The sequence below is a fragment of the Leptosomus discolor genome, chromosome 13 (assembly GCF_034619465.1).
Source record: "Leptosomus discolor isolate bLepDis1 chromosome 13, bLepDis1.hap2, whole genome shotgun sequence".
Taxonomy (NCBI): Eukaryota; Metazoa; Chordata; class Aves; order Leptosomiformes; family Leptosomidae; genus Leptosomus; species Leptosomus discolor.
In genome coordinates this window covers 21,968,701-21,994,007 of record NC_141403.1, presented here as the reverse complement: position 1 = coordinate 21,994,007, position 25,307 = coordinate 21,968,701, and the positions used below count along the sequence as shown (strand labels likewise).

Here is a 25,307-nt window from a genome sequence, read left to right as displayed (position 1 = left end):
GTCACCAGGCAAACCCAAGCCCCTGGGAAAGCCAAAGGGCTGTTTCTGCCCTCCTCTTGCCCCCGCCCCTTGGCTGGTCTGAGGTTTACCTTCCTCGGCAGAGCTGCTGAAACACCCCACCACGCGTGGGGGGGTCGCAGCACGGGGAGCCCCTCGCTCGGCCCCTCGCATGCGGCGTGTCACCGAGCAGGGAGGAGGTGGCTGCTCCGCCGAGCGGCGCCCCGGCACAGGCTGTGCTTCACGGTACGTCCTCCTGGCTGGCTACATTCAATGGCTGCTCCTTGGGGGTTGCCAAAAATACTTGTGCAATAGAAAAGCCCTACGGAAAGCGATGGAGCAGAGCTGTACTTGGCAGAGTTTCTAGGGGCGCTTTTCAGAGGGCCCTTAAGATCAAAAGCTGGTCTTTAGAGATGACCGTGCGTGTGTCTGCCCCTCATTTGTGTAGTTCAGGAGGTTCTTCTTGCAGAACTGACCCCCCCTTGTCCACTGCTTCTTGTGCTGCCAACCAACATACATCTTCAGCTGTTCAGAGTCAACAACTTCCCTTGGCTTCCCGGTCCAGCGCGGGCTGACCCTCCTGCCCAGCAGCATCGGGTGGGAATGTGACACCCAGCCCCTGTGTGCCGTCGCCACCCGGGAGTTTGGTGCTCTCTTCCAGCTGGCGCATCTGCCTGCTTGCTGCTCGTTGCTGCTGCTCCTTCAGCTCACTGTAGGAACGGGAGAAGGTGTGAAAGATGGACGTGACTGGGAAAGCCATCAGCAAAATCCCACTCAAGATACTGCTCAGGGCTACCACCTGTCCAGGGATGCTACGAGGCACCATGTCCCCGTAGCCAACAGTTGTCATGGAGATCACAGCCCACCAGTAACTGGTGGGGACGCTTGTGAATTCCTGCTTCGCTCCCAGTTCGCTCTCAGCCAAGTACACCAGCGGCGAGAAGAGGGCCATGGCGACACAGAGGAAGAGCAGGAGGAGCCCGAACTCCCTGGTGCAGCGGCGCACGGTGAGCCCCAGCGTCTGCAGCCCCAGCGAGTGCCGCGCCAACCGCATCACGTACAGGATGCGCAGCGCCCGCAGGAAGCGCAGCACCAGGCCCACTCGTTCCAGGTACTTGTTCCCAGCTGCCCCACTGGGCTTGCTGCTGTTTTTCGTGGAGACCATATCCACAATGAGAGAGACGTAGAAAGGCAGGATGGCCAGGATGTCGATGATGTTGAGAGGGGTTTTCAGGAAAGCGCACTTGTTCTCTGCCTGGATGGATCGCAGCAGGAACTCAAACGAGAACCACGCCACGCACACCGTCTCCAGCACGAAGATGTCATAGCACTTCTGGGAGCATTCGCCCTGGGGAGAAGAGGAGCGAGAAACACAGAAAAGGGAGAAGGAAAAGATTTAGCCAGGGGAGTGAACCAAAGACAGCAGCGGTGGCAGTTCTTAAAGGAAAACACCATGTGAAATGGATACGAATGGCGAGGTACCAACGTAAAACCAGTGCTGCTGAGAGCAGCTGGAATGGGTAACTAAAACCAGAGCTACCAGCTACGTGTTTGGCTGCAGGACAGGTCAGCGACGCTCAGGAGTATCCCAAGGGTGCCAAGAATTTGGTGTGACCGTATCAGCTGTTGGCCAGCCAGCCCACTGCTGAAAGGCCAGTGGCTCACAGCTCATTTCTAACCAAGCCTTTAACACCCTTTAGAAAGGATTAGTAGAGGAATCATGGATTTTAATAATGGTTGATCCCTCCCTCCCTTCCTGATCAATAAATTGCTTATAAAAGTCTCATAAACACCTACAGCACTCTATTTATGCGCTTGGAGTCATCTATATTATTTACAGAATATAGAATATTCTTTATATGCCAGTAAACATTTATTAACACACTAGCCCTATGGTGAAAAGCTTATTTAAAGTATTGATAAATGTAGGTATCTCCAAAAGAACAAGTACCACAGGAACAGAGGGGGGAGAGAAGCATTTGTAACAACCAATGACCACGATGGCCTCCTCAAGCGTTCTGAGGTGCTCCTCCACGCACGCTCCCTCAGTGGTTCTGTAACCCGCCCGCCTCGGCGCACTGGAACCGCAATAAGCCCTGCCGCTGGTGACGGCTGCTCTTCGATGGCTAATTCAACAGCACAAATGCTACGGCAATTCTCTGCTACTCGCTGTTAGTAACTGCTGCTGAATAATAATCCGCTGCTCAAAATAAACTGATTTTGATGTGGACAATTACAGGGCTAGTGCTGTTTCCTCTGTAAATGCTCACAGAAAGGTGTTAATCCTCTGCGGGCTTTGAGCGGAAGGCAAGTGTATATTTATTTAAGGGAAGTGTATATTTATTTAAGGGAAGTGTATATTTATTCGAAAAGCCGGTTTTTCTCTGAACAGTTCATGAAAACTCTTGTAAGCATGTAGAAGTCCATCCATGCTAGTGGGGTGCGTGACTCTCACTGGATGCATTAGGTATTAGGTACCAATGTAAAACCTCGTTTTGCTCGCCTATGCTGAATTACAGCAATAAAATACCACTCAGGAGTGGTGAGGCTGGGTCAAGCTGGTCCCCATTTCACCACTGGAGAAGCTGAGAGCCTGGCACATCGAGAAACAGTTCTGCCCACATACTCCCCACGGGTGTCATTTGCCAGGCAGAGCCGAGGAAGTTTTTGCTGCACAGCACCACATCCTAACTTCATCCCTCTCTGCTTGTGCGCAGTTCTGCCCTGTTGTGAAAGAAAACAGCAAAGGAGTGATGAGACTTTTGCCCTCGTCACTAACCACAGCACTCCCCAAAATGGGGGGGAGTGGCTGGACACAGGTTTCAAGGGCTGCTGCGCTGCCAGCAGCCAGAGCAGTGTCATCGCACCGAGTATAAACCCTGGTGGCAACCAAAATGCTGAGTCTCTTAAGAAGAGACTGAGACAATGACCGAAGAGATGTCTATAGGAAAAAAAAATAAAATGAAAAGGAATCCTCAGAGCTGGCGTTTATGAGCCTTGTGTTAAACAGGGTGAATGGCTGTAGTGCCTCGTGTTTATAGATTTTTTTTGTATTCCACTTTCACTTGGCATATGATGTTGCTCCCACTGTTTCCCAGGGGGTCATGCTGATATGGAGAGAAGAATGACTTGTCCCGGTGAAATTGCTGTCAAGATTTCAAGCATATTGCAGGGAGGAAGGATAATCTTGTTCTACTAGTCTAAAAGTGGCTCAGAGAGCCTGACTTTAACTTCCTAATTTTGATAGGTGTGAAGACTAGAAAAGCTTAATTTACATCTGCCTCAGCAAACTAATTTGGTCATATATAAATATTTTTATCACGGTCATAACACATAGGACAAGACATTTTGGTTTTAGGTGCTTCGCTCCTGTCGCAGCCTAATCAAGCTGTCAGGCGCTCCCATCAGCTACAGAACCAAGATGCTTTCACGCCACCGCCCAAGTCCGGCTCTGTGGGCCAGAGCCAAAGCTCAGGAAGTCAGCGGAAGGACTCTGCCTGTGCCACTGAAACTTCCCACCCTATTACCAAAAGCCATCAGATCGACGCTGCCCCAGAGCCCTGCTGCCTGGGACTCTCTCGTCAGGGCATGCTTGATCTCACACCCAAGGCTGCAGGTGATCTGCAGCCCCCAGGGCTATCCTTGCACGCGCACAAAAGCATCAGTTTGAGACGAGAGGAAGACAACCCGCAGAAGAACAGCTATCGCTTGAGCAAAGCAAGAAGGAAAAAACACCCCAATGTGCAAATCTGTATTTTCTGAAGGGTACATCACTACCAGGACCAGCCTGCAGGGAAACCAGGGTGCAGCTTGCCTTGAGAGACCTGCCTGGCGGGAAGCGTTCTGGATTCCGATGTGCACGTACATAACCTTTGTGCCACTAGAAGTTTAAGGAAAGTCAGTGAAGCCTGTGGAGAATTTAGCCTTGGAGTAGACCTACAAAGACACGGAGGCGTTTAGTAGCTAATTTGACATTTAATTTCCCCAGCCCTCTCTATGCAGTGTGTAAGGAAAGGAAACTCCACACTCCTTCTGCGTATGAGTTGTGGTGTGGGAGCAAACAGGAGTGAAAATTGCTCCTCGTGAACGGACTGCCAGAGGAGATGGCTTTTGGAAGCCTCCATCTGCTCTCCCACACTCTGACATGTTCATCCTGAGTAGGTTCACGAACCTACAGCTTTGCTGTTCGGGCCGCCGAACCTCCTGCAGACCCCCAGCGAAAACGCGAGCGCAGGAGCAGCCTGGCCCCCTTCGCTCAGCCGGGCACAGAGCCTTGGCCGTTCCCGAAGCTCGGGTCAGCCCACGCGGCAGAACCCACCCGGCATCCCTGCCCAGCGCTGCAAGGAGGCGCTGAAACGTGCTCCATCCAGGGCTGCTGCCGGGCTCTGGCTTTTCTCTGCTCGCCCCACTGTCCCCAGCTGACAGCTAACACCGTGAATGCCGAAGTGTTTACTTCCAGCAGAATGAAGCGATCATGCTCTGCTACACAGAGTTCATTTTAATGGGATGAAACAATCCCCTCTTTTAGCTAATGCACAATTATTTTCGGCAAAGTGCTAGTCTTCCTCAGTGTTGTTATTAACCTATGGCAATCCGAACAAGGCAGGCTCTGTCCGAAGGCTGTCCTGTGAACAAGAGGGTCTGAACAGGCTTTCAGAAAACGGACCTGTATGTCAATTAACCTGCCAGAGGCTGTTTTTTCACTAATTAAATGTATTGCTGTCCCCTGGACCATGTTTCAGTATCATCTAGGTATGACCTATGATTATCCTCACATGAAATCAAAAACAGCAACAGCAAAAACGTGTTTCATGCTCTTTGCACTTTGCTTCTTTCAGCTGCAGCTGCTTTTCCTTGCAGTTTTTTCCCCTTGATTACAATATTGTGAAAAGATAAAAAAGGCAATTTTTCTCTTTCTAAAACTTGTAGCTATGTATTCGAGTCCAACCGGATGCTGTAGCTCGGCTTAGGGTTTTGAGGTTTTTCCATTCAAGAAAACAAAAATGTAAAGACAGACACACACAGCGATGGAAGAAAGCAATCAAGAATTAATCAGCCATCAGAATAAGAGAAAAACAAGTCCTAACAGAATAGGATAGCATCCTGCCCAAAATAGGTCTGTATCAAATCTGTGTGCTCTCAAAAAAGATCAAGCTATACCAACTCATGGCCATAAACACGCACATTAACAACTACTACACACTGCTTTTTACTTTTTGTCACCGAAATAGCTAGCTCTCGTACTAGCCAACCTTCCTGCATCTTGTAATCTCATGGATACACTTTTATGATTACATTTTTCATTCCTAGCTTTATGAAGCTGGGACACAGGAAAACTTTGTTTTTCATAACAATTTCATTAATTTTTGTCTTTTAGCGGTCTAAACAAAAAATAGCATGAATGGCAATCACAAAGGACACCCCCATTGCACTTTTCTAGTATTAAAACACTAACACTCTTTTTTTTTTTTTTTTTTTAATGTGTATATAACTGTGCAATTAAATAAACAGTATCTTGGGCTTTTGATTATAAAAAGCAGTGGTATAATAAAAATATATGGAGGCAGTTGTTCTTTACAGGATGTACATGTTTGTTTATGTCTGTACATGTGTTTCCTTCAAATAGCAAGTAGGGTTTTTTTTCCTGTGTAGAAATTACTTGAGTATGGGGAAATGTTTGCAGTTGCACAGGATTTTGCGGCCATATACTAAAGTCAGCTCAGGGCACAAGAAAAGAAAAGAAGGAAGGTCTCAGTGAGTAACTCTATGCAGTCCAATTAAAGTAAGTCTCCTTCACCAGGATTTATTGAAATTTTCTGTCAAAAAGCCAACCGCAGTATCTTTCTTCTGGAGAAACATTTTCTTTGCCAAAGCTTCCTTTGGCAAAAGCAGAATTACAAAAAGAAAAGCTGGTGTCACTGGAGTTCACATCCAGCTGTACTCACTGCTCTGGAAGGGCTGTCTAAAATCCGCAGGCATCTTTTAGAGCGCTTTGGTGTGGCTTGTGGGGTCCCTTTCACTGGCACTTCCCTGTACTGCACCTCAAAAAAATTCTCCACTGTGTGTTGTGTGACTTCTTAGCCCTGCCTTTGTCCTCTGGCCTTCTGAGAAGAAATTCTGACTCCCCTCTACGCTCTCGCAGGCTTTGGTGCCACCTCCCCCCTCTGGCATTAGAAGATGTCAAAAGCCAGATCACCTCTAACTGCCCCAGTTCCTTTGTTGCTCTGCACAGGCATTTTTGTACGGTCAGCAGCTCCACAGCACTTTCAAGGCAGACATTTCAATGCTGCCCACTTTCCCCCTACAGTGAAGTTTCCCTCCCTGTCAAACGTATATGTTAAAAAAGAAAACAAACAGCCCAACCATGAGAGCCATTGCATACAAAACTACTTACACAGGCTTGAATCATGACATTTCTAAAATGATGGGGTTTTGTCTTCCACTTGCCCCCTGTTACTTGAGCCTTTTGGGTCACACATTTCGTGTGTTTCTCTGCGCACATCGGATCAAACTCTAACAACAATGTGGAACTGGAAATTTTGATGTAACCAAGGTCTCAGCTCCAGAGATCAGCGCTGAGGGACCTGCAAGCGAAGTCCCTGAGGCTGCTCCCCAAGGTCTGCCCGCAGCCCGGATGCGGTGCTGCCAAGAGCCACAGTCCCCTGCGGCGCGGGGTGTTGCCCTCGGATTTGGGCAGCCGCCTGTTTCAATGAATGTGTGCAGGGAGGGTCAGAGGACAGACCTCCCAATTACAATTGTCATAGAATCACAGGATCATGAAGTAGTTTGGGCTGGAAGGGACCTCTAAAACCCATCTAGCCCAACCCCCTGCAGTGAGCAGGGACACCTTTAGCTGGATCAGGCTGCTCAGAGCCCCATCCAACCTGGCCTTGAACGTTTCCAGGGATGGGGCTTCCACCACCTCTCAGGGCAGCCTGGGCCAGTGTTTCACCACCCTCAGTGTAAAGAATTTCTTCCTTCTATCTAATCCTAAATCTGCCCTCTTTTAGTTTAAAATCATTTCTCCTTGTCCTATCACAACAGGCCCTTGTAAAAAGATTGCCCTCATCTTTCTTACAGGCCCCAAATTATTCAGCAGCCCAACTCTGGGACCGCCGGGGAGACCCAGCTCCTGCTCCTAAGCCGGCAGGGTGGAAGCCTCTGTCTCGCTCTCCCCCGGCCTGCGGGAGCGCCTGGAGCTCCGGGTGCTGGGTCACCCCCCTCTCTCACCCCAGCTATTGCTGTGAAATGAAGATGCTTTCCCTGAGAAAAATGCCCAGAAACTTGCCTCCCCAACAAAACCCCAAGATTTTGCTCACGCTGTCACTTCCTGATGAAAAGCAATTTTCTGACAAGGAGCGATTTTTGGATGAAAGCAAGGAACCAGCTCATTTTCACAGCGAGGCCGAGCGCCTGACTGCTGCGATGTGACCCGCTGTTGGAAGGGGAGCATCACACCCTGCCCTCGGGCGCAGGCACGCTCCCCTCCCCACTGACCACCTACGGCCTTGGCGATTGTCTTCCAGCACATCTGCCACTGAAGCTCGGGTCAGGCTGAACTTGCAGCCAGCCTGCTCCGAGTATTTCTTGTGCTCCCGAGCAAAGATGATTCAGCTACTGCACAGTCTGTCCTCGAAGCTGGCTGGCTGTGAATATAAAGTAACCCCTTCTGTTTTTGAAGTCTCCAAGGGGCCACAAAAGAGCCCTCTCCTTCTTGCTGTACACACTCTGATCTGTTACTAGAGCTTTGCTCCTGCTTCATCTTCAGCCCAGCTGTTCGAAAAGGTAACCAGAGCCTCGCCTTCGGTGGGCAGGGTTGTCACTAACGGTTTGTAGTCCTGTTAGGGACGCAAGATAGCTCTTGTACCATTGTTCCTGTGCCACTTGTCTTTGTTGAAGAGAAAGGCCCAGGAGGTGGGCAGGAGCTATACCTACTTTAGACTTCTCTCTCTGGATTTCCTTTGATCCTGAGACAGCACAGCCCCAAATCACCACTTTTCAAAACCTCTCTGCCTGTCATTTTTATTCTGCCAGTGAAGCTGCAAATAAACATGGAACACAGGAGATGCCAAAACGCTATGGCAACTGCTAGAAGGTAACTTTGGGGTGTGCTAAAAGGCGCAGCGAGGGTAATCAGCCTGTAAAATCACCTGCCGTGCGGTTCAGTTGCAGTCAGGTAGCCAAGGGGTTACTGACATATGGCCACCTGCCCCCCATTTCTGTCTCAAATTGCTCTCCTGACGTGCAACCACGAAGCCAAACGGCTACATTCATGGGAAGCTCAGGAAAGGGTCTGGGAGTCACTGGGAGGGCAGGGAAGCCCATGTGCGCGAGGAGCCTGCCCGTGCCTGGGGCAGCCTGCGGCCGCCCCTGCAGACCGAGTCGGGGGGAGGCGCAGGGACACCCCCAGTGCGGGAGCTGGGGGGGAACCAGCTGCGTTTCCTGGCGGTGCTCTGCCCAGGGCACAGGCAGCCGGCTGCTTTGGGCCGTCTCCGCCCCACGCTGCACGGCCCAAGTTAGATATTGTAGGTAGGAATTGCGCTTCTAAGCCAGAAATATGGAGCCTTGAGACCTGTTTAACGGCCACCTTTTCCCCTGCAAATGCCGTAGGTGTCTTAACAGCAGTACTGTGACTGCAGGGATTTGGTGTATACATCTGAATTGTGGGGAAAGGCACAAACACAGGCGACTTGATCACCTACCCACCAGCAAGACTGTTGTTGTGCTCCTAAGGCTGTCCTCCATTTCCCTGTCTCCTTCACTTACTGTCCCTGACACATGCAGGTATATTCTTCAGTCCCCTGTCCCTTCTGCCCCAGCAGAGTTGCTGGCAAGAATGGAAAGCAGGTAAGTAGTACTACAGATGCACAAAATGCCCTCTTACTAATAATCTTCTTCTCAGCCAGCTTTTCTCGCACCTGCATCCACTTGTAGCACACACTTCTCCACAAGCACCAGTATTTGTTGGAGGGAAACAAATGTTCTCTGGCTTTACTTTATGGCAAGCAACCAAAAACTAAAGTCTGCAAGAAACATATGAAGAATGAAACAGGCCATAAATACCTCTGAAACAGAACACCATCAACTTGCCTGATCTCCAGATGCCTATCAGGAACAGCACAGTGCCCCCCCAGAGAGGCTGGGGGGGTATGTAAAGACATCGAACTTAGAACAACTCAGACTCTGTGACTGTGGCTGGGAGCAGTGGGAGGGAGCAGCATGTGCTCCAGCAGCCAGCTGCTACCCTCTCCCAGTCTGATCCCAGCCCACACCAGGAGAGAGGGGCTATACTGTAACTTCAAGAGGAGCGATGTACCCTGGGTGACGCTTTCTTTGAGGATACTTCTTGAGACTCTGCCCCATTCTCACCGCCTAGTGTCCTCCTCACGGGCTAGTACTCCTTTCACGTTGTATTTCTTTGGTTTTCTCATGTTTGTAATCTGCTTCACTACAATGAGCACACACAGCTTCTCACAACCTGTGGTTTTCACCCCTGAAACAAGCCTTGACACCAGTTCCTTCTTGCTTACCAAATACAGACATGCCAAACAACCAACACTTGTATCTGGAGCTTGCTGATAGGTCCCAATATGTAAGTGAAGGATTCAATTTGTTCAGGAACCACCCGTGTTGAACAAGGATGATTTGGACTGGAATGAGTTGGGAGAGGAACCCAAGGTTACTTGGATGGCTAGTGGAATGGAAAACCTATCTTAAAAACAGACAATTAAATGCATTTGACTTGTTTACCATCTTCAAATGAAGGCAGGGAAGAGACATGCTTGCTGTCTATAAACATATCAAGGGGATGAAGAGAAGCACTGTTTAATGGTGTGGTCAAACATTCTCATTCAGATCTCTCTGGGCCTGCTGAAAGTACTGACTGCTGCCTCCATCTACTACCTGTCTGTTTACAATCCGCAGCTCAGCCCACAGAACGGCACGCATGATCATTCCTTAACCCTCTTCACTGCAAAGTCAGAGGGTAACTCACCGGTCAGTTAAGCTACAACACCCGACTTTCTTCAGGAGGGGCTGGGAAGGGCAACACCATCAGCCAAGTAATGGCAATCAGCAGGCGCGGCAGGAGCGGGAAGGAGAGGGACCGAACGTGCTCCGTTTGCACTAGCTACTTGCAAAGGGAACCCATCGCTAACTGAAAGGGCAGTGTTGGTGGGAGAAGGAATAGCTACAGCAGCTTTCAGAATCTGGGCTCCAGAAGACGCAGAAGGTTCCAAAAGAGCCCCCTTGCAAGAACAGGGAAGGCCAGAGACCTTTTAAGATGAAGCTTCTCAGTTTCTGGAAACGGTGGTGTGATGTGGTACCCATGACAACAGGGGACTGCACTCACCTCGGAGGATCCCACCAAGTCTTACCTGCTCATAATGTTCAACTAGCAAAGGAAAACGTGCACTTGATGCTGCTGGAGCTGGGCCTCGGGGGGTCTGAGCTCCCGACCTGGTTTGTCCACAGCTTTCATCTGTGCTTGTGTGTAAGACCTAAGTAGGCTATAAATAATATTTAGAGAATTAGAACCTATATGTACAGCAATAGGTTTACTGCCATTTGTTTGAACAAACATTGTGAGTCAGAACATTGGTTTGGTATCTGGGGTCTGCTTTGGCGATTTCACCACCTCTCAGTGCCATTTGGGAACTGTCCGAAGACAAGCAGCTACACAAGACATGGGTCCATGAGAACAAGGCATTCTATCTGAAACTCGTCAACTCCCATGGCATTCGAGGCGGGATTTCACAGGCCACTGCCCGTACAGTTTGTTTTCTGGCAGCTTTGCCCTGCAGCAGACGCCCTCTGTGGGAAGCACCCTCGGGTGACACAGCTGTCCAGGCGCGTCCACGGCTCCCACACAGCCTGCTGGGCTTGGACCAGGCATGACCCGCCCAGCCTGACCGCCCAGCGCAGAGGATTTGTTCATCAGCATCACTGCCACGGACAGAGGCAGTAATGCAGAAAAAAGAATGGTGGTTTCACCAAGTGAAGGTGTCCTCCAAAGAACAGCTTCAGTTTAGAAACACCGATGTTCTTAGTGTTCCTGCGTAAAAAATACCTTGAAAATTTCTATCTCCAGGTTGCAGTTCTTGGTTTTGGCCCACTTTTTCACTGAAACTGAAATAAAAAAAACCCAAGAGAATAATTAAGCACCAGAAGCCCCCTTGCTGACAAGCATCCCCCTCTCCCCCTGATTTCACATGAACTAGAAATCTTCCTCCTCAGCCCACACTCTCTTCTAGCTCTGACAGAGGCATCATAGCCTCCACGGCTCGGAAACTACAATGCTTTTTTGGAAAATCCATTCCCTGTAAACCTAAGCAAATGCTTATGCTGATCTTGTACATGAAGAAGCCCAGTTACATCACAAATTAGCAAATCTTCTGATTTCTGGAGAATAATCCTAGCTTGTATTTTCTATCCTAGTTCTCTGAAAACAAGACAGACTCAGTTCTTGCTTGAAAAAACTTGAGCAATGGCACTTGGCACTTACAGCACACCTACTTCTCATAAACATGGCAGGACTGCAAAAATAAAGAGGGGGGCTATCTCCAGTAAGTGGCAGCATAAATCAAAACACTGCAGAACTGGAGCTGAGTCTTTGCCAAGGGCACTTATCTGCAGCTCAAACAGTTTCCCCAGGGGATGACAACACTTAGACCCAACACTTCCCTCCGAAAGGCCCAGCCCAAGAGAGACAGGGCATTCCCATGCTTTCACACCTACCCGACACCTGGGAAAAGGGGATGGTGTGGTGGCCCCTGGCTGCGCTCATCAATACGTGCAGATGCGCAGTGTCTAGAACTGCGGTCTTCCTAAACCCAGCAACCTGCTTTCTTCTGCTGCTCCTCAAGCTGGCCTCATGCTAAAAAAGACTCTCAGTCTTGTTTTCTCTCTCTCACTACTGCATTAAAAAGAACAACTGATTCTTTTTAAAGTGTATTTTCCCTCTTATTTCCCCTAGTTTTTCCCCTTCTTTAAATCCCTGGTTTAGAAGCTCTTCTCCTCCTCCTGCCTCCCACTCATTGCTGGTTCTGTTTTACTGACCCACATTAGTTTTACTGGTTCCTGCAGCCCTGTAACATGCTATAAAAGTTGGGGGTGTCTGTTTTTTTCTCTTGGAGGAAAGGAGGACAGAGTCAAGTTTACTCTTTGGCTCTTACATTTTTTTTCAAAGCTGTTTTTTCCCCCCTCTCTCTCCCTTTATCCTATTATCTGAAAGCAAGTGAAGGATTTGCCTATGTTGCCTGTGGGTACATTTGCTCTCCTGCTAGTAGCGGCGCTGTCGCAGCTGGCAGTCTGCTACTGCATTGCCCTTGCACTGAAATGCTGTAAGTGGACCCCTGCGCTTGCCAAGTGGATGAATTTTTGCAAGATGGATCTGACCACTGCAAAACCCCGCACCCTTTCATTTTCTCTCTTTCTGCTCAAGGCAACAGTAACGGTGACAGCAGTGCAGAATGTAAGAACTGCATGACTTACCTTAAATTAGCCAATATTTCTACTATGTACAAAGGCAACTAGCTGGGGACTGGGAGAAAACATTCACGGCTTCTGCCCACAGACACTCGGTGCGTGGACCTCTCAGGAGGGTGCTGCAGTTTCTGTTCTGTCGCCACCTCTACCCAGCGCAGCATGTGCCAAGTTTCCAGCACGGCTCAGGATGTATTGGATGGCTGGGACCTTCACACTATTCTCTGTATTTCCTATTTGTATCCAGGCTCAGAAAACGAGCTGGAGCAGAGGGAAAGGGATTGTGTGCCTGCAAGGGAAGGTGAGGGCACAAGGCCCTGCCAGCGAGCGGCCAGAGGGCTGGGCTGGCACATACCCTGGTGAATAGCCCGTCCCGGCTGACGCATCCCGCTTGCGAGTGACCCACCAGCTCCAGTCTGAACAGCAGCTAACACTGGGACTAAGCCCTGCCAGCGAGATTTCCCAGCCCCACCAGCAGCCCCCGCAAACACAGCCAACGCTGGGCAAGACACCTTGGTCAGGACGCTGCTTTCACGGGGCCAGACTCACGCCGTGTCACTCCTCTTCAGAAAGCTTCCAGGCTTCGGAGGTTTCTGGCTGCCCTCGCCTTTAATCACAACGATGAACGGCCGCTGCTCGTTTCACCTTACCGATGACTTCAGGTCTGAACACACACAAGGGCCAAGGCAGCCCCAGATGTCCGGCGTCCTCGCTGGCCCCTCCTGCCCAGGGGCCAGCGCTCTGCACGAGCCGGCCGGGGACGGGACGGCAGTTGCTCGCCGAGCGTAAGGGCAGAGGGGCCCTGGAGCTAACCCCTGCGGGTCTCACCGTGGGGCTCACGGGTGGTTCCAACCGAGCTGAGCCATAGCGTTTAGAAGGACTGACAGAACGTATTTAAAACCCGCACGAGATGTACGCCAGCAGCGCTAGGTAAATGGTACCCACACCGTAACAGGCTTTATTTAGAGCAGGAGTTCGTCTAGCTGCAGGTTCCAGTTATTGTTCACTGTTGTCCCCAGACATTTGCTTATTCTGCTGTTTACTGCATTAAAACCCCAAGTTCTCATGTCTCACTATAAAGCAGAATTTTCAGATTTAAAATAATTCTTTCAACTTCTTTTTCAACTTCCCTGTTTAATGGATACCAACCTGGACACAGTATCTCAAGCCTCACGCTTTGCCTCTTAGCTAGCATGACAGATGGGAAATCGCGTAGAGCCAGCAGCTCCACAGGGTCTCTAAATCCTTTCTGAGCCCCCACTTCCCAAAAGAGCCTTTTGTCCAGGGCGCCCTGTGCTCCCTCCACTGACAGGCTGCACCCCCTGCTGATGAACACGCAGTCACCTCCCCGTGTTCTAATCCGCTCAGCTAACTGTGCCAGAAACTGCCGGTCCCCGACCAGCGTGCCATTTCTGTCCTACCTGTAAATGCCATTGGCAATGGTGTTCTGTTTTGTCCCAAATCACCAGCAGAACACCTACGCAGCTCTGGGCCAACACCAGAGGCACTTGCATGCCCTTCTGCGTACGCCGTCACGGGATGGTGATGTCTCATGTTAGTTTTCTGCTACTTCGAGATCCAAGAGAAATTTAAAACCAAAATTAATAAGGGAGGTAAGTCTTGGAAAACGCCATTTTTATTAAGGAAGGATGTTGTGTGGTGCTAATTCAAATATTTTACAGAAGTATAAGTACCTACATCGGAAGTTTGGGGTTTTTTTCAGAAAATTTTATAACCTCATAAAAATTATACTAAGCTTGACTAATGAGTGGTGTTCCACATAGACTAGAATTAATTATGCTGTTGTCCTAAAAAATGTTGCCAATTGTACTCAGTACCATCTTTTTCACGGTTTTACTTGGAACTAATATCATGCTGTACTTTAGAAAAATCCAACAACCTTATGGTCTTCTCCTGGTCCTTTCTTAAGCCTTTGTTAAAAATCTGTTGCAAAAAACGTTTTAACTTTTTCTTTTTCCATTTGTATACCACTCTTCTAACTTGTCTTGAATCTAAATGTCTCCACGGATGCTACAAAATGTCCCCAATTTCAAAAACTTCTATATTTCATCTCGATTGCCATATTTTAAGCAATGAAAATGTAAGCATTTATAATGTTAAATGATTTAATGCAATTTTTCTAAGTGGTGTACACATGAATCAGCTCATTACCTCAGCCTAGCTATATGAGGTCTAGCCAAACATAAATCTGGTTGCTTTCTTTCATTCCAAACCTCCAGAATTGATAGCAACATAACACGGAGATCTGAGATGAAATTTCCAGATGATATCTTTATTACAAAGAAATGAAAGAGTTCCCTCTTTCAGAACACTAGGACAGTACTCAATATGCCCACAGAGCACAAGCTCTCTTGCAAAAGGCAGTGGAGCAACCTAGGGATCGAGGAAGCTGCCCTGTGCCCTCAGGACACTACAGAGCAGGCTATGCCGAGCAGCTGTAGTCATTTCACAAACACGACTGGAGGCCAAGCAACTATTACTGTGAGATTGCTGCAGAGACTCCCGGGATGATTCACCTGGAAGCTAGGAGAGCAAACCCACTGGTAGGTAGAGATAGTTATGGTGGTAGAACCAGAGAAATATTAAAAGAAATTAAATACGGAGCATATTTTGCTGGGGGAGCCACATTGCACCAAACATAAACCAGTTAACAATGTGACAGCTACCAATGCTTTTATGGAAGAGTCTTAGCTGTTTAATTATTTATCACTAATGTTATATTACAACATATTTATACAATATTTAAAAGAAGGCCTGAGCCTGCTATTTATTCATGAGAAGATATCTATCCCGTAGACTGAAAGAGTTCATTAGCGCAGCATAAAGTTATTAACAAGTCAACAGGAATTTTATCTTATTCAACTCTTGCCTCATCACCAAGCTAACAGTGCAGGGAAATACTCTCCATTTTTTGATTTATAAGCCTAAACCACTGCAGAGGTGGTCCCCAAAGTCTATATTGTAACCTGTCCTCAAAATCTTCCAGGGCAGCTCCTTGTCCCATATGGATTTCTCTCTTGACTTGGGAAAAGCAACTCAGGAAAAGACGCTGCAGTGAGACCCCGAGTTGGTAAGAGCCAGGCACGAACAGCTCTGGCAGTAACTTTGCTGAGATGGGGAATTTCGAGCAGAGGGTCTGCAGGCTCACTGTGCAAACCTGTTCCACAGTGCCATGTCCCCACCCCCCAGTCCAAAGGCAACTCTTAGTGAAGAAAAGACAACATTCCTCCTAACCCTCCTGATACAACAGAGAAAGATTTTCTTACTAGAACCATGTTTCCTTTACCTTCCCTTGAAGGAGCTGCCATGACAGAACAACTAGATAGATCTGCTAAGTTTCAATAGCTTCAATCAAGCAGGAAGGCTGGATTTATTAATTTTTTTTCAGAGAAGGGAGGACTGCAGAAAGTCATTCTCTTTTTTTTTTTTTTTTTTTTTTTGTCCCCAAGAGGAGCAAGCAAGCCAAGGAGAAGAAATGGCAAGAGCTCTCCAAAAGCAGTCAGGACTAAATACAACTAGCCGTTATTCAGCACTCTGTCCGCACAACCAGTATCAAGAAAAACAATTCCTTCAAACGTTTTCTACTCATTAGCAGCTTAAGGTGGCCTTGCAAAGGGGAAGGACTATCTCTGAGAAGAGCTGGCAAAGCTTGCACGTGGTGTGCGATTTGATCAGGGGCTTTCCAGGCAGCTGGAGTCCTGGGCAGGGGTGGGCAGAGCCAGTGCAGCGGGCAGCGTGTGGTGCAACAGCAATGCCGAGGACCCACAGCACCAAACGTGTTTCCCTGGTGTGTGAATACACAATCCTGAACTTGGTAAAATAAAGTGATACTGATACGCTCTAACGCTAACAGCTGGGTTTGGACAACCAGTAACAGAGAGGTTTAGATTCAGATCCACGAAGGAAAGATTAATACAGCTATTTATTTTACATTAAGGACTGAATCATTCAGATGGTTCATAGACAAGCACAGTTCCCAGTGAAACGATCAAAGCACACAATCACCACTGCTTGATATTCACAAAGAACATTTTGACATTAGTCTTATATTTGCAGATTCCCTGGGAGTCAGATAAAAGACGTACACCACTCAAAACCCCCACACGACTCAATGTTTAAGGTTTAGATAGAGCAGTGCAGAGGTTCTCGACTCCTTGATTTTAAAGCTCTCTTTGTGACCCACAGAAGCCACATCACTTTTGTCTTTCAAACTTCATCACTTCCAACTGCTTTCAGACAAACCTGAGCTGTCTGCGAGGCAACACACAGAGCAGATTTTCTGACCATCAGACAGGAGCTGGGAGACCACACTACAACGACTCAGACTTGCACTGCAGAGCTCTGCAGTTACTCCTCAGTTTCGGACTAAGGATGTCATACAGTAATTGCATCTTGCATGAACTAAGTTGGTCTCGCTTGTGAAAAGACAAAAATTTCCTTGCTTAGAAACCTAGCTAACAGCCTGAGGCACGAGGAACGTGCCCATGTACCTGAACAGCAGCACAGGCGTAATTTTTACTTCTGTTATCATGATGGTCATAAGCATTGTGTTCAGGACATTCTGCCCCAAAGCATTCACAGCCTAAGCGCAGGACTACACCGAACGGGTGATGAAACACACGAGGCAGATTGAGCACAAAAACAACAAAGCAAACTTCTGCTTATTGCTGATGACTAAAGCTCTGGGTAAAGGATGCTCTCAAAGCTTGTGATTTGGACTCAGTGTTACCACTTTGATTTAAGCACCGTCTGAGCAGAAACTTTAAGCTTAGGAAAGAAAAAAAAAAGAAACACCTTTTAGTTAAACTACAGCTCTCCAGTGCTGCAAGTCCTACAGTCCTTAAGCAAGGGCATGTGACTGTGAAAGTGAACAGGAATCTCCTGTGTCCGCAGGAACTCCCTTGTGCACAGTGCTGCACAAAAGGCGGGTGACAATTCTTACAGAGTCACTTGGTCTTTCCCTGGCCCGCAGCCAGCTGTGGCCTGAACTGCCCGGAGCAAACACCACAGGCAAACTAGCAGCACAGGGGACGAGTACGTCAGTGGATCCATCCAGATGCCGTAACTGGTGATACTGCTACAGCTCATGGGCTTTGCATTTAAACAGCAGAGCTGAGAGAAGGTATAGCGAATTCTCAGATGATCCCCAGGGAAATTAGTTAGTCCAATTCTCCAAGATTCTTTTTATAAAAAGTCACCCTTGGCGCCTATATACTATAAATAGTTATCTGTAATACCTGCAGGGAGGTTTTTTTCAATACGTGTTTTATGTTGACTATGTTGTAATTTCTAGAACAGTTTATTCCATAAAGAAAGGAAAAACACAAGCTGCAATTCTATTAAGACTTTCATTCATGAAAACAAATCATCTATGCATCACACAAACGTGTGCCTCTAAGTTAAAATCAAAGTCTCACTATCACATGCAGAAACAGCTGAACAGTCACAAAAGGGAGAAAGTGCTAAAAATGAGCTCTTCAGTAATGACAAGCTTCATATCAGAGCATCATGTTAGGATAGAAAGCACCATCAATAACAACTGGTTTTCTCCTTTACATTACTCTTCACTGAAATAAGTAAATTATTTAATGTAAAAATGACATTTTCCCCACCCAGAAGTACCTCAAACTGGAAGAGTTTTGAGACAAGATGGTATCGCTCATTCAACAAAATGTTTGGCATTTCTGACACACTAAGGCCCTGAATACTTACATTTCTTCCTATTTAGCCACCTATTTAGATGACAAACCTAAAGACAAACCACAGAATCACAGAATGGCTGAGGTTGGATGGGAGCTCTGGAGGTCATCTGGTCCAGCCCCCTCCACCTGCTCAAACAGGGCCACCCAGTTGCCCAGGACTGCGTGCAGACAGCTTTTGAGTATCTTCAAGGACGGAGATGCCATGACCATCCTGGGCAACCTGTGCCAGCGCTCAGTCACCCTCACAGTGTTCCCTGACATTCAGAGGGAACCTCCTGTGTTTGTGCCCATTACCTCTGGTCCTGTCACTAAGCACCACTGAAGAGGGCCTGGCTCAGTCTTTACACCCTCCCTCCAGGTATTTATAGACATTATAGATGTCCCTGAGCCTTGTCCTCTCCAGGCTGAGCAGTCCCAGCTCTCTCAGACTCTCCTCCCATGTGAGATGCTCCAGCCCGTCATCTTCACGGCGCTCTGGATCTTCTCCCGTGTGCCCACATCGCTCTTGTACTGATGAGCCCAGAACTGGACATGGCTCCAGGGTGGCCTCGCTAGTGCCGAGCCGAGGGGAAGGATCTCCTCCCTCGACCTGCTGGCAATCCTTTGCCTAACGCAGCCCCAGATACCGGGAGCTGCCTTTGCTGCCAGGGCACGTTGCTGGCTCATGGTAAACTTGGTGTCTACCTGGATCCCCAGGGCCTTTTCTGCCAAGCTGCTTTCCAGCTGGCTGGCCCCCAGCACATGCTGGTGTGTGGGGTTGTTCCTCCCCAGGTGCAGGACTCTGCATTTCTCCTTGCTGAGCTTCTCGAGGTTCCTGCCAGCCCATCTCTCCAGCCTGTCAAGGTCGTTCGGGATGGCAGCACAACTCTCTGGCCTATCACTCACTTGTCCAAAGTTTGTGTCATAGAAAACTTGCTGAGGGTACACTCTGCTCCATCCTCCAGATCACTCATGAAGATGTTGAACAGGACTGGGCCTAGTATGGGCCCCTGGGGTACACCACTGGTTACTGACCTCCAACTAGACTTTGTGTGTAATCACTACCCTCTGGGCCTGGCTGTTCAACTGACCTCATCCAGCCCCTACATCGACAGCTTGTCCATGAAAAACTCTTGAGAATCATTATATAAGACTCTCTTAACCTTGTCTGAAATTACTTTTGTGTGTACCTTTGTGGAATGAAATCTTCAGTCACAAGATTGTTCGAAACGCACATTCACAATTTATCTATTCCCCATCCTTGCAATATGAAAGCTGAAGCACAGTGTGTAAATTAAGCTTAAAAGGTTAAATAGTTTCAGGCTTCTTTATGAGCTATTATTAACTTCATTATTTATGAGTCTCTCTCTTTGTTGTAACGTTCTTCAGCTGAAGGTTATTGAACTGTAACTTCCTATCACAGCATCTTTAATTAGACTGGCTTTTCCCAATACATTAGGAAGCACGGTGAAGAAGGAAGTACTCTCTGATCATCTTCTCCTTTTTTACACTGTGGTACTACAAATGATTGACCTCAGTGGGACTCAGGTCTACAAATGCTTTTGTGAATCAGGACAAAATGCTTCATGTTAATCTCTGAGTTCACCACCTTTTTTCTGTGATGAGGAAGACTATCTAACAAAAGAAAGAAGCTTTCTTCTTCAGATAGAAATGGTCGACATATTTTCTGTTTTCAGCAAGAAAAAAATTAAAAGCCAAGTATATGACCATCTCATTTTCAGTTGAATCTCTCAATGTCTTTTGGTTGTTCAGCTCTTACTGCATTGTTAAAGCTTTTGCTGTAATGCTTCCCCAACTGGTTTAACACTGCTGTGATGTATTAACTGCTTTCCTTGAGCCACTCGATGCTTGCCATTTGTGTAGAGTTGAGAAGCCCACTTAAAGGTATCATATGCCCAAAATGCCTTAAGGATACTCTATGCCTCTGGCTATTTTTCTGTCCTGCAGATCATTTTTGTGGTGGTCTTGAAAGAACTCAGCACCTGAAGGCTCCTGCTACGATTTTGTGTCAGCAGTATTTTGCCTTAAGAGGGGACTTTTCACCATTAAACCCTGATCTTGCATAGAAATCTCCCATTCTGAAAATGTCAAAATTAAAAATTAATTACTGCTTTGTTACTTTACATTGAAGAACCTGACTCTCTTCACTTTATACCCCTTTCCTGAAATGTCCAGAAGCAGCTATTATGCACATTATTGGATTGGTGGGGTTTATTTCATTTAATCAGTAAATAAAAGCTAAAAGAGAAAAAAACATGACAAGATAAAACATATGTCCTAGTCTGGTACGTAAAAAGTAGCTTAGGATCTGATCCTGTCAGCTTTATTGAAAATTGTGCAGCACCTGAAATACAAGATACTAGCTCCAAAAAAGAGTTAACGCTCGAGATGAATCAGAGTGACCATCACAGAGAATGAGACAGCTACAGTACATGGGAACACGATCCTTCCCACTCTTGCTAAACCACTGGGGATTGCCACTGTCATCTAAAACATCTGGAGCAGTTAATAAAGTGAACAAAATGCATGATTGATTCTTCTTCTGTACTTTGAAAGAGATAGGCAGGCACCTAAAATAATTTCCTCACCCACTTGGTAATTACTTCTAACTTCTCAGGTCCCTCGCTTGCATCTGTGTGAGGTCACTTACACCTCTGCAGGACATCACTGGGTCTAACACCTGGTCCGTTCAGATGACGTTAAAGAATTGGGGCACGAAAAATTGCTCTCCAGCATGTTTTTTTCATGACTGGCTCCTCTCTCTTCCCTTGAAGCATTAACAGGACAGGTAAGTGGCAAATAAAGCTTTGGTTTGCTGGAAAACGCGATCTCAAGGAAAAGACCACTGCTTCTTAGGTAGAGTATCTAGGACAGCTCTGACATGGAAGCCTAAGAAGAGTAATGCCAGCCAGAGAGCTTGGAAAATGTACAGATCGAGTACAATGCGTCCTTGAAATGATGTTTGCTGTTTATTTGTTCCTTAGCCAGGAGGGATGCACATACATTTTCTGCTTGTCAGAAGACTCCAAAACCAGACCAAAGAGCTCTCCTGGACAGGAATTTGAAGCTGGGTACTAGGGATGCAGCTCAGGATGATTAACATGACTTTGAATTCACACAAGCTCTCTTCTCTCCACACTCATTATCTGAGGGGCTGCATCGGTTTGCTAAGCCAGTTGCAGATGACGCGCAAGCAGCGTGCAGCCTAGGTCTGGGATCCTACAAGCAATTCCACGTGGGCAGATGCCCCACTCCTTGCCCACCCTTACTGCGGCTGGAAAGATCTACGTGGGTGTTTACATCCATTTGTGCAGGACCAAAACCAAGTCACTGCATTTGACTCCTGGCATGACTAATTCCAACTCAAACAGAGCATTGACCCGCATCGATTCAGGAGCAGGCGAGGAACATTGGGAATGAACTAAGCTAAGTAAGATCCTTCACCCATCCCCTGTGCTAGAGAACCACCTTCTTCTCCAACACCATAACCGTTTCCACTCTGTCCACAGACCTTCCCTACGCTGAACAGAGCCTATTTGCAGGAGCTCTGTGCTTTTAGAATTTAAGGGCACAGAGAAACATCAGATCATGTATTCTGATTTCCTCTGTATTGCAAGCATTTCACCTTTGTAACTTGAACTGAAACCAGTAATTTACTTTTGAGGGAAGCAGAGTGTGTTTAGCTGAAGGCTACCTTCCAGAAGGGCATTGAGCTTTGAACTGAAAACATCAAAAAATACAAAATCCACTAATTCTCTTTCTAGTCTGCCCCATTAATTAATCACTATGGTATTAAAAATTGGCACCTCGTTTCCCACATGAATTTATGAGGGTTCATCTTTCAACCATGCACCCTTTCACTGCTTAATTTAAAGGTCTTTTAGATGATACAGTTCTCCTCCCCCCATAAAACCCACATATTGCTTGATCCACTCACCTTCCTTTTGATAATCTACATAAACGGAAATGTTCAAATTTCTTATTGTTTGGCCTTTTCTCCAGGTTCCTAATATTTATAAGTTTTTTCACCCTCTCCAATTTTTCAAAACACCATTTAAAAATATGAACGTGAGGACTGACTGCAGCATCTTAGTGTCAGCCTCACCAATGCCGCATACAGGCGCAAAATCATCTTCCAGCTCCTAATCACTACTCCCCAGCTTAGATATTCAAGGATCACATTAACCCTTCTGCCTTTCTGCTGCAAGAGGAAGTTAGATTTAGTTGCTTGTATCCTAAATCCTATTTAGAGTCTCATTTGGGGAATCAGACTCTCTGCTTTTGTAAGAGCAAGTCTGCATTCATCTTTATTGTACAATTTTGCATTTGACTATGAAAATGTGCTCTTTTTAATGATTCCAGCTTATTACCCTGTTCCACCCAACAAATATTATTAGCCTATTATTATGAGTCCCTGTTTCTGCTCAGATCATTAGTAAAAATATAAGGTGCCTAAACTCTGGCAATTCTGAAAGCAATTATTCAGCTCTCACTTAAAGCCAGGAACATCTAAACACTAAATACATCCCAGTTTTCAACCGTAAAATATCCCCTGTGCCTAAAATTCCAGCATACTGGAGCACCGTTGGTTAATTACAGTAAAAGGCGTGTGTTTTGTAAATGATCTTTTTTAAAACTTACTAGGACAATATAGTTTTGACTAGTACCCAGTACTACTACCCTCAAATTTTACATCATAAAAAGCCCTTAAAACAAACATCTTATAATAAATCAAATATCAAACAACATACCAAATGTTTTGCCTTTTTTCCTGGCTGCTGCTGAATTAGTGTGATTCCAAATCAAACAACTCAGTTGATATTTAATCTGAACATATCTCACAAGCATAGGGTGGGTTTAACTGCACATGAGGTACTCAGTCAAATGCAGGGGTCTCTCTGGAGTTGCTGGACCCATTTTCCACCAGCATGCTTTTTACTCGCAATGCTACAAACCAGTAAACGCCTCCTGTCAGGTAATGACCACTCTCTTTTCCGCCAGTGGCAGTGAGCGATGAGCCATTCTGTGCCCAGGTGACAGCACACAAGAAGGGTTCTGCTTTCAGGAGAGCTCAGCCTTCAGCCGAGAGGCAGAACTTGACAGGATGAAGTACTGTCTTAGTAGGTGAAGTTCACAATCACGTTTAATGACCATGGGGCTGGGAAATAAGCCCAAATGTTTAGTGTCAAGCTCGGATTTGAGCAAAACTAAAGAGGCCATGAACTCTTCAAAAAGTCCCCACCCCCCAAACCCCACAGATTGCATTTCAGCACATATTTAATAAAAATGTGAACGACCTTATCGATCTCATTGGCTTACGTTCAGCTAATCCTAGGAATCTGAACCGCTTGCACAAATAAGGGACTAAACCCTTAGGAAATTTGTTGAACTAAAGAATAAACAAAATATCCATAAGACTTGATTTTCAATGGCATGAAGCATCCACCGCTTACACTTGAGAACACTAAGCATGTCTGAAAATTGAGGCATTTCCTTTGTTTCTGCTGTTGAATTGCTGCCTCAGTTTCCCTGCCCTTTACCTCACTTGTAGCATCAAAATACTTTAGATGTGGTTTTACAGCAGGGTACTGAGAGTTCATTCAAAGGTCTGTATGTTAAAGTACCTTTAAGGAAAAGTGATCTGTTAGCTCTTAACCCACCTTCAAAACATTAAGCCTCAGGCAAGGCTGATTTTTAGATTCACAATAGCTAGTTTGTCATCTGCTTAGAGATGCTAGAAAACAAACCTGCTAGGTAAAGCCGTCTGCTGGTGTCAACTGGCAAAGCTGTGCTGGCACGGCAGAGTTTGGCCCAGCCTTCTCGCAGTACTACGTGACATAAGGCTTTCTGTGCTCTACCCCAGCCAGCCCTCCACATCATCAATACCGAATGCAATACCTGCACGACTGCTGGAGTGACTTTGCCCGTCACCTTCCCCGAGGAGACAACAATGCAAAACAGGCTTTACTTTGAGAAAAGCTGCACTCACCCGATCTTCTTGTTCCCTGACATCTGGCATGGTGCTGATGCAGAGGCTGACTGCAGTGATGGCAACAAAAGAGACTGAAATACAAGCAAAGATCTTTCCTGGGATCCCCGAGTGGGGGTTCTCCACCATGTCCCTGAGCTTTCGCATGCACAAACTCAATCGGCTGCTGTCCTGGAAGGCACATGGCGTAGTTTCACTAAATACCATCTCCCCTTCATATAGCCTGGCCTCAGCTGCCTCCTCCTCTTTCTGTCGCAATCTCTTTTTACAGCACCACTCCAGGTGGTCCTCTTCTAAACCCCAGTACACAAGTTCCTCCTGAAAAGAAAGAGCGCACATCTCCCTGAGAAGCCTCAGCTTCCCAGCTGTCAGGAAAGTCATGATCGTCCTGAAGGCACTAGGATTACGGTCAAAAAAAAATTCATTGCAGCTAACATCATAATCGTCGCAGATGTTCATGATCTCATCATAATTGTTGCAAGATTTTAGCTTCCCAAGCCTGGTCAAGGGGCAGTTCTCCAAGGTGGTCCATGGAACTTTGTATTTAATGCCACCGACATTGATGATCACAAACCTGGTCCGGTCATCCAGGTGGGCTAAGCAGCACAAGTCTTCCCCAGGGTGCAGAAGTTTGGCCTTTTTGTAGAAGAATCCTTTCTTGGTTTGCACTTCACACAGGTTTTCCAAGTTATTGAAGGAGTAGGAGCTGAACTCAGGATCTGCATTCCCAGTGAGCAATGCCATTTCGAGATACATTTGTTGAGTCCATAGGGAGGTTGAGGCTACTCAAACAAACGCATCTGGAGCTCGACTGGAGAGTCAATCTGTAAAACAGAATTTTTAAATGACAATAAAATAAAGGTTGTTGCTAGATGAAAATCAATCAGTTTCAAGAAACTTTTCTCCATGGCATTATTTTTTCCTCTATTATTTTAGACTATCTTTGCTTGATAGTTCACTCAGGGAAAGGAACTGCAATAAGATCAGAAGCCCTGTTGATACTTCTAGAGGGTTTAGTCAGTGAATAAATGGAAACAGACCATAGAATGCATTGGGCTGGAAGGGACCCCCAAAGCCCCTCTAGTCCAACCCCCTGCAGTCAGCAGGGACATCTT

The 25,307-nt window shown here is 46.8% G+C and overlaps 1 protein-coding gene across 1 annotated transcript; it reads right to left on the bottom strand.

Moving 5' to 3' along the window:
• Positions 1 to 532: 532 nt before the first annotated feature.
• On the bottom strand, positions 533 to 24,948 carry KCNG2 (potassium voltage-gated channel modifier subfamily G member 2). The gene is made up of 2 exons (XM_086472700.1): positions 24,193 to 24,948; positions 533 to 1,345 (listed from the first exon to the last, which is right to left on the bottom strand). The coding sequence occupies exons 1-2, from the start codon at positions 24,946 to 24,948 to the stop codon at positions 533 to 535; spliced, it is 1,569 nt and encodes a 522-aa protein (XP_086328826.1).
• Between the last annotated feature and the right edge of the window lie 359 nt (positions 24,949 to 25,307).

Coding starts and splice junctions, on each gene's coding strand:
- KCNG2 (XM_086472700.1), bottom strand. CDS start 24,948: ATGTATCTCGAAATGGCATTGCTCACTGGGAATGCAGATCCTGAGTTC. Junction 1,346..24,192: donor TCAGGGAACAAGAAGATCGG/GTGAGTGCAGCT, acceptor TCTTCTCCCCAG/GGCGAATGCTCCCAGAAGTG.